The 8926-nt window shown below is 40.7% G+C and overlaps 1 protein-coding gene across 2 annotated transcripts; it reads right to left on the reverse strand.

Annotated features, from left to right (window-relative positions):
- Positions 1–2304: 2304 nt before the first annotated feature.
- Positions 2305–7096, reverse strand: LOC146684869 (nucleoside hydrolase-like). Of its 2 annotated transcripts, none has more exons than XM_085444448.1 (8): positions 7042–7096; positions 4839–5041; positions 4571–4750; positions 3679–3790; positions 3427–3563; positions 3198–3275; positions 2875–2967; positions 2305–2782 (listed from the first exon to the last, which is right to left on the reverse strand). In XM_085444448.1, exons 2-8 carry the CDS (start codon positions 5013–5015, stop codon positions 2630–2632), a joined length of 930 nt encoding a protein of 309 aa, XP_085300574.1. In that variant the 5' UTR covers positions 5016–5041; positions 7042–7096; the 3' UTR covers positions 2305–2629. The 2 variants fall into 2 exon arrangements, with proteins under 2 accessions (XP_085300574.1, XP_085300573.1); XM_085444447.1 differs by having other exon boundaries at positions 4839–5016; positions 7042–7090.
- Positions 7097–8926: the final 1830 nt, after the last annotated feature.

The raw sequence follows: 8926 nt of genomic DNA on the forward strand, positions 1-8926 counted from the left end.
CACCAACACACCGAGTTCAATGAGTTCTATGGAATGGGTTATGTAGAATGTTTAGCTTATTTTAGAGTTTAGAAATGTGTTAACATAGAATATAGAACTATTGTAGAGACACTGTGTGTAGAGTAATAAAGGCCTCTTTGTGTTCTGAACTTAGGAGTGGATAGTAGGAGGCTTCTCCCCCACTGAGTGGAAATTCCCCAGAGGAAGCTTTAGGGTGGGGGGTTGCAACATTTATGATACTTGTAACTGTGGTCTAGAAGGGAGAGGGGTTTTATGACCTCTAGGGAGTCATCTACACCCACAGTGTTTTAGTTGTCACGCACACACATCCACATGCACAGTCACTCATGTGCACACACATACACACAGGTATGCGCACACACTCACTCACGAGCACTCACACAGACACAGAGTTTCCAGCACACCATGGGGGTTTTATGATGGGGTTGTTTCTATAAAGCTGGCTGTAACTAACAAAGGGTTGAAGATTTTTGCAGAGGGACACCGGCCTCATCTTCCCTCCTAGGAGTGCATGCTTAAATGAAGAAGAGTAAAGATAAATGAAGATGAATGAAGATTTTGTGAAAATGACTACTGAGTCCGGTGCCATCTCTGGATGCTCGAGGAATAAAAAGAACCGGGGTAAAACTGATTTCTTAACAGTTACTGTACGGACTAACTCCAACCAGAAGCCATGGATCAATTCAATTCAATTCAATTGTTTATTTTAAATTGCACATAAAAAGCTCCCTGACCAAATATTATCCCAGGTTGTGCTCTCAAAGTATGCACACATGAAGTGGCATGAGGCCCTGGTCAAAGAGGCCCTGTCTTCACGAGCCTCTTCGACCTCTTCTTGTTATTCTCTGTAGTTTTCTGGTACTTTAAGAGGACGATCATCATCCCTGTCCCAAAGAATCCTAACATTAGCTGCCTGAATGACTGTCACCCAGTAACACTCACCTCCATTGTTATTAAGTGCTTTGAGTCAAAGTCAAAGCTCGCATCACATCTTCACTGCCTGCTACGCTTGATCATTTTCAGTTTGCATTTAGGCCAAATAGATCCACAGATGTTGCCATGAACAATCAAATAAGGGACACTGGCGTGCCAGAAGCACAAAGCGCAACCAGCTGGATGCAATGTAAAAATGCACTGTATGTGACATTGCAGATAACAGTCAGTATATGGGAGGTAGACTTAGAGAGAAACCAATTTATCTCATCATACGGGATGTCCTGGCTAAAATGGGAGAGTTGGCAACCCTAGCCATCTCCCACGTGGACCATAACAACATATATGTGTGGATGCTGTTTACTGACTACAGCTCAACTTTCAACCTTATAATTCCATCCAGGCTCATCATGAAGTTTGGGAATCTGCACATCAGAATCTCTCCTTATGTAGCTGAATCTTGACTTGTTCCTGAGCGATAGCAGTGGATTTTTTTTATTCTTATCTTAGAACAACTTAGAGCAACTGAGGTCTGGGTTCTTGACAGTCGCTCACTTGCACAGATAAAAAGATCATCTGATTAGAGATCCAGAAAAACCCAAACTTCAACATACCAGCTAACAAGTTGTTGTTGCCAATGTTTATACATGGCCACTATCCTCAAAGTTTTGGTACATTCCTCAAACTTCTTGCTGTCAAATTTCCCCAGGTTTATTTACAATAACTGAAGTTAAAAACAGAAAGGACAAAGATATGCTGATTATTTTGGTGTGGTACTTGAAAAACAAGTACACTTTAATTAGACTGAAAAAAACTTATAGAGATTGACAGACCACGTGACTTTCGCACACTGCATCAAGCTCTGGCATTTCCAGCACCTGCAATCATTAATTCTGTGGTTTTAATCCCTACTTGCTTTTTATTTGCCCCAAAAACAGTTATGTACAAAACAACGGTGAACACGGCAGGTCCGTACAAAGAAAGACTTGACAAAAAGGCAAAAAAAAAAAATGTACGAGGAAAAAATCAAAGGAGTGAAAGGGTCAGACCCATACGAGCGTACAGAGTGGAATAAGGACGTTAGCGTGCTGCACAACTTTCATCACGCACATATTTATTATTGTATGGTCCTAAGTTTTAGTGCATACACTCACAAAATGTTTAGTAACTTCAGATCCCTGCAACAAGTCCAGATCCAGTTTACTTTGGTGAGTTGATCTATTCCATTTCACAGCTGTTGTTAAAGTTTTGTTCCTTTATCTCCTGTACAGGCCAACATCTTTTCAGGTTGTAGTATTACACAACATTTTCAGATCTAATAGAAAAAAAATGAGTGTTTCATAATTCATTCAATTTATTGTCTTTATTTATAACTGGCATTATTGTTTCATTCTATTATAGAATCTTACAAGAAAGAGGCAAAATTGTATTCCATTATGCTTTATTAGCTGCTTCGGTAAAAAAACAAATCAAAACAATTTCTTCTTATTTGGGTCACAGCATTACTAGTATGCACTTTATTTACTACCACACAGTCGAAATCTTGTCAAATTGTTCAACACCAGTCTGGACAAATAGTTTGTTAATAAATGTTGTAAATGGTTTATGAAACTGCAGCACCACATATTTTATTTGTTGTTATGACCCGTAACACTCAGGTCTCAGAGTGCACAGTCTAAATGACTGCATTAATCAACATTTTCTGGAACATCTCCGAGTTGACATTCTTCATGATGATAACTCTGTGTTCTTTTTTCAGCTTCTCGTCGTGGTCCAGCACCATCATGCCTCGGGTGTAGTTCCCCTTCAACTCCACCGTCACAGCAAGCTGAAAGAGGAAACAAAGAATTCATTAAACAATGATTTTAGCTCAAATGTTTTATATTGTATCCTGACAAAAAAAAAGCAGCCTTCACTTACCTCTTCTCTGTCAGTTATGAATGCATCGTTGATGGCTGCAGCCATGGCATAGGCGTCACAGGGATTAAAATTTTCATCTCTGTGTTCACAGTTCTGTTCACACAGTATGTCAGAGGTATTTAGACATCTTCTAATATTCCGTTTGATGCCAATATCACTAGTGGAGCACCAAGTTTTAAAAATGTTCAAATGGGTTGCCAGTAGTATGTATGCAATACTGACAATTGGTTAAATTCAATGCAAACAGGAGCTTATTTTCTTGTACAAAGTGATGACTTCAGATTTAATTGCCTGACGCTTAGTGTCAATTTATACGTTCTTACCATTCTTGAGATGTGTAAAATCTTTTCCAAAAAGTTTGATTTTTCAGTACGTTGGGATAAATTGTCGTCAAAGAAAGACTAAGGGAGAAAAAGGAGTGTGAGATATTTTTAAATATTACTTCAAACACAAACTCAGTGTTAGCAGAGATCCTTTCAAACTTTAAAACAGTTCAGACATTATTCATTGTAACAGAACAGAAACCCTGGTTCAGCTTGTTTCTCTCCTCACCCATGGCAGGTCGTTGTTGCGGGTGAACTCCCAGCTGGCGATGTAGGTTGGGCATGTGTAGCGGTCCAACACGATGTAAGCCGCCTCTGGGTCACACACAAAGTTAAACTCACCACACACTGTGGCGTTACCCCTGGCTGCACACAGATACAAACACAAACTTCATTCTTACATGTATCAGAGATTTATAAGACTAAAATCCCGAATGGATAATAATAGACAGAGGAAATACTCTGTGAGGATTCAACCAACATTCAGTGTTTCCTCCCATGATGTAGAGTGCCTTCAGCTTTTTAGGCAAGGAAGGGTCCAACTGCACTGCGACAGCCAGGTTAGTGAGGGGGCCGGTGGCTACGAGGATCACCTGAAGACCGGAGACAGAGTTGTACTGATGATTTTATTCCCCCACAACCAAACTTTAAGCTGAGAACAAACCCTCAAAATAATAATTTTCCTTGAAAAAATTTTCATAAGCAACAAGTTTCAAATGTTTTTTAATTATTGATATGTTGAGAATGAATTAAATTGGTTTGAGATGGGCAAGCAGTGCAGTTTGTCTAATGACTACTTGAAACTTCATGACAACTGACAGATAAGTTATCATGACTTCCCAATTTAAACTAAATTAAAGCCTCTCTCTCTATTTTAAATTTTTTTTTATGTGTGTTTGGCAACTTTGTGATCCTTTGCCACGAGTTGGCTTCTTTCACATCAAGTGCATTGTACCATTTACCATCCATAACCAACAGATGCCATTGTTTCTACATCCATTTTTCTGGTCACCATAAAAAAGCAATTACATCATTAGTTCTGGGTGAAACACATTTTTATTAGTATTGTGTTTATTTAGTTCAACAATTTTGAACTAAAAGTCAACATATTTTTTAAGGAAAACTTCAAGGTATGGAAATAAGGTTGAAATAATCTGTGACTGGGCCTTTAAATAATACATTTGATCAGAACCACAAAACATTTACAAAAAGTTGGTAAATGTATTCATATATTTTTAGATCACCTAGTTCTCCACACAGCATTTTCACCCGACCCCTTTGTAAACTAGAACCTTCTTAGTGTACACATATCACATGAAAATGATGCTCTCAATTTTCATTCATGTAAGAAGCTTAATGGTGCAGACACTCACCTCTTTATTATTCACGTTCACAAGGTCAATAATGGCCTGTTTGGCTTTTTTCTGCTGCACCCGATCCAGGCCTGGTGCTTGTGGCTCTGGAACGTCCCCAAACCCGTCTGTCCCAAAGAAATCATCTGCATGGTTTTCATGCTCCAACAAAGGCTTTGAGCAGCCACGGTAGACTGGAATCTGTATGAGTATTATACGCTGGATGTAAGAACAGGTCTACGAATATATCCATGTACAAGGGCTCTCTTACAGTGTGACACAAACTTACGTCCAGCCTGTCGCAGACTTTCAGGACACGCAGGACATTTCTGAGGACATTCTCCACAGACGTGTTGCCATAGCAGCAGGTGATCCCCAAAACTTCCACATCAGGGTTGGCCAGGGCCATCATGATGGCAATAGCATCATCCACCCCAGCATCCACATCAATTATGATCTTCTTCATCCTGTGTTTAACCACAGGATTCAAACCTGAAGAGTGATTGTTTCTAATAAAGCACACTCCATTCCTCTAACATTAACTGGTGCCATCTATCCCTCCATTTCTTGACCATTTGTCTAACTGGAGCCTATCTCAGTTGTCAGATGGAGGGAAAGAGGCAAACACACAGATAACTAATATATTTTAAATAAACACAATACTGTGTTTTTCTTTTCACACTCTCAAAACCTTTCTCTCCTAGCATAACTACATGTTTTGTATCCATTTCTAAATATGAAAGTCAGATTGAAAGACTGCTTCAGCACTTCCCCTGCCAGTCTCCCTCAGGTATCGGTGCGTTGGTGGTTCTTTGTGTCTGGGGGTGGGCGTCCAGGTACACACCGGCTCACTCCTTGGCGGCCGCTTATCGGGGCCTGGAGCCTGGGGCTCGCTTGGGCCACTTCGGAGGTATGCACACAGGTATGCACACAGGTGTACACACGGGTATTCACAGACGCGGACTACAGCTTTCTTGGCTGCTGCCTCAAAGCACACTGTGCGCTGTCTATCTTGCGTGTTGCACAATATCGTTTATTATTTAGTATCTACTGATATCTACTGCTAGCTAGTTTATTGTGATGGTGCTGTTTTTTTTATTATGTTGCTCTTTGCTGTTTGCTTTCTCTTCTGTTTTTTTTCTCCATACAGGTGACCCAGGTGCTTTGTTTGTTTTTTGTTTTTTTTGTTTTTTTGTTTTTTTCTTTCTTCCCCCCCTTCTCACCATCTCTTCTCCCCTTTGGTTTTCTTTCTTTCTCTCCCTCTCTTTCTTTCATTCTTTCCCCCTGTCCTATCCCCCAGTCATGTCTGTCCCGTTTGTAGCAACCGAAAATAAAATAAATTCATAATTATAATAAAGGTCAATCAAATGGACCAATATGGCAAGGCCATGATGATCCACTTGGTAAAATAAATCCGCTTGGCATCTCTCTTGGCCTTAAGACAACAATTCTGATGGCTAAAGATCCAAACGGGACACACACACAAAAAAAGAAAGACTGCTTCAGGTGGTTTGTGGTGGAGGCAGGAGGATATGTTTTAGATACAGCTTTAAAATGTGTAGCGTTCAGTACAAATATCATAATTAGATCAGAATATGAATATCACAATATCTGTGTCACAGCCAGGTGGATCAACTGCATGCTGATCGGCACTTTCTGTTTCTCTCTCTCTCTTCCACTCTCTCTCTCCTCTTCTCTGTCGCTGGGGCGGAACTCACTGTGGGTTCACGCCCTCGGCCCACGCCTTTGGGAAATGAGACACCTGGGTCTCATCAAGATGATCAGTATTTAAGCCAGGAGGTGACTGCTGTTTGTCGCTAGATCGTTGTCTATCACGCGTTAGTGAAGCCAAGCCACAGCAAGTCAAGTTAAGTGTGTTTCTTTTGTGCGCTGTATTTAATCCAGTCTCCCTGTCTGCAGAGCTCCCTGGATTTTCCCCCGTGTGATTCCCGAGTGGTGAGTGTTGGAGTGAGAGCCTGCGATCGTGTGTGTGGATTATCTGAAGAACGCATGCTTTTCCCCTGGACTTCCCTGGAGCCCCTTTCCCCCCCACTCAGCTGTACATAGCACTCCCCCCGCACCTTCTTGTATATACACCTGGTGAATTGTAAATAAATCTTTCTTGTATGCATCTGAGCCCGAAGTCCTGCGCTTGAATCCTCCTCTAAACCGTAACAATCTGGGATCTTCAGTTTACAATCTATATGAAAATAGTGGCCTGCACAATGCTTTTGAACAATGTTCGTGAACGGGTAATCGACCTGCCTCTGATTGTGGCAAGCTTGGAGAATTTTAAACAACAGTTTCAATTGTCAAAAAAAAAACAACCCCACGAAAATATGCTTTTAGATGCAAAAAAAAGAAAGAAAGAAAAAGGGAGAAAAAAAAAGTGATTTCTGGTGGTTTTAAGAATTATATTATAAAGATATGTTAAGCTTCACAATACAGTGAGATTCTGAAATTATTACTGAAATAAAATGTAAAATTCTCACCTGGTAAATGGATTCTTGCAGATGTTTACAGCCGTGTGATTGGAGCTGTGGTAGCTGAATGCTATAAAGTGAGGAGCAGCCCGGTTTATATAGGGAAGTGTTACATAGTACATGGCTAACTCCACCTTCAGATTTTCTGTAGGTGTTACAAATTTAGCTTGAATTGTGACTGTCCAACTTTCTGATTGCTTGAATAAAGTGAAAATAATGTTTTTGTCATGTAAATGAACTGCATTTAAAAAATCACAAGATGGGGAGATGGGTTGGGCAAGCAGATTCTTAAGGTGTAACACTTGTATCCTTTGGTATCGACTAATGGGTGTTATCTTTGTATTAATGTGTAAGAAGACGGTTACAAAAGTTTACTTTGTAGATCCTTGTGTGAATTTACTGTGTGTCCCCTATAAGTGAATTTCTCTCAAGCCAATTACAATCATGGAAAAGCACATGTCATGGTCCTGGGTCGTGTGACCCAGTGTTTTGTGTTTAGTCTGTTTTGATGTTTATTGTTTGTTTAGGTTCTCTAAGGTAGTCCAGCCATTTGTATTTATTACCCTTGCATTAAGTCTCCCTTGCCCTTCGTGTGTTTATGTCTGTGTGTCTTGTACTGTCAAGTTCATGCTGTCAGTTATGTCATCTCCCCTTTACTAAGTTTCCCTGGGTCATGAGTCCTGTCTGCGTGGTTATGTTTAGTTCTTGTTATGTCTAATTTCCATGTTTCCTGTTTTACTTTGTAAATCTGTATTCATTGTCAGTGTATTCAGTTGCACCCTCCTGTCCTGTCGTTAGGTTCATGTGTGCCAGCTGTGATCCCATGTGTGGGCACTTCCCCTGATCATCCCTCATGTGTATTTAGTCTCTGTGTTTCTTAGGCTACGTTCACACTGCAGGTTTTAATGCTCAATTCCGATTTTTTGATCAAATCCGATTTTTTTGTCTGCTCGTTCACACTACAAATAAAATGCGACAGCAAACGCGCTCTAGTGTGAACGCTCAAAGCGGCCCGCATGCGCAAAAGAAGCTGTCACACACAACGAGCTCTGTTTAGACCCAGAGCAACAGTATTGTTTGACTGATGGCCCTTAATATGCAGACTTCGGACTTCGTTTCCCAATTTTTGCTTTAAGTTCTTTTGTTATTTACATAATAATGTAAGTTATTTACATAATAATGTAAATAACCTAATAATGATCCTTATTGCTGTTTAAGAGAGGAGCGGTGCTTCAAATGATAGCTGCAGATTTCTGTCAGAATCTGCAGATTACAGTACAAATAAAATGTTCACATTGTCTTCCCAACAGTTTCACTAACATCTACACTGGATGGCCAGGAAGCGTTCGATGTCTTCTCGGGCGCTTCTCTGGCGCTGATAATTGGCTTCAGTCTTGTGTCGGTGACGTAAAAGGCGGATTTAATGCGACTTGACCGTTCAAACAGCAGTCGCTTTCTAAAACATCGGATATGTATCGGATTCAGTACCACATACGAAAGTGACCCAGATCGGATTTGAAAATATCGGATTTGCGCCGTTCACACTGTCATAGCATGATCGGATATGGGTCGCATAGGGTCAAAAAAATCGGATTTGATGCGCTTTCGCCTGCAGTGTGAACGTAGCCTTTCAGTCTGTGTCGCGTCGTCTGTGTTCCCACCCTCCATGTTTCCATGCCCGGTCTGTTGTATTCTAAGTCATAGCCTTACCTTAGTTCATTCCCAGTTTAGGTTTCTGTTTAGTTATTGCTTTTGTGCTGCCCTTATTCTTGTTTGTTTCTCTTGCGTTACCAGCCACAATAAAAGGCTCGCTTTTGTTTGAAGTTCACTCCCGTCTGCTCACTTGTGTTCGCACCTGGGTCCACCACACACACCACCGCACGGTCTGTCACAG

This window comes from Copadichromis virginalis, linkage group LG20 (genome assembly GCF_057382275.1).
Source record: "Copadichromis virginalis isolate Kocher_CV1m ecotype Utaka linkage group LG20, C_Virginalis_male_GT1.1, whole genome shotgun sequence".
Lineage (NCBI taxonomy): Eukaryota > Metazoa > Chordata > Actinopteri > Cichliformes > Cichlidae > Copadichromis > Copadichromis virginalis.

Excerpts from the sequence above, each read along its gene's own strand:
- LOC146684869 (XM_085444448.1), bottom strand. The coding sequence starts at position 5,015 with ATGAAGAAGATCATAATTGATGTGGATGCTGGGGTGGATGATGCTATT. Across the intron at positions 4,751-4,838 it reads AAGTCTGCGACAGGCTGGAC|ATTCCAGTCTACCGTGGCTG; the intron begins GTAAGTTTGTGT and ends ATACTCATACAG. Across the intron at positions 3,564-3,678 it reads CATGGGAGGAAACACTGAAT|CCAGGGGTAACGCCACAGTG; the intron begins GTTGGTTGAATC and ends ATCTGTGTGCAG.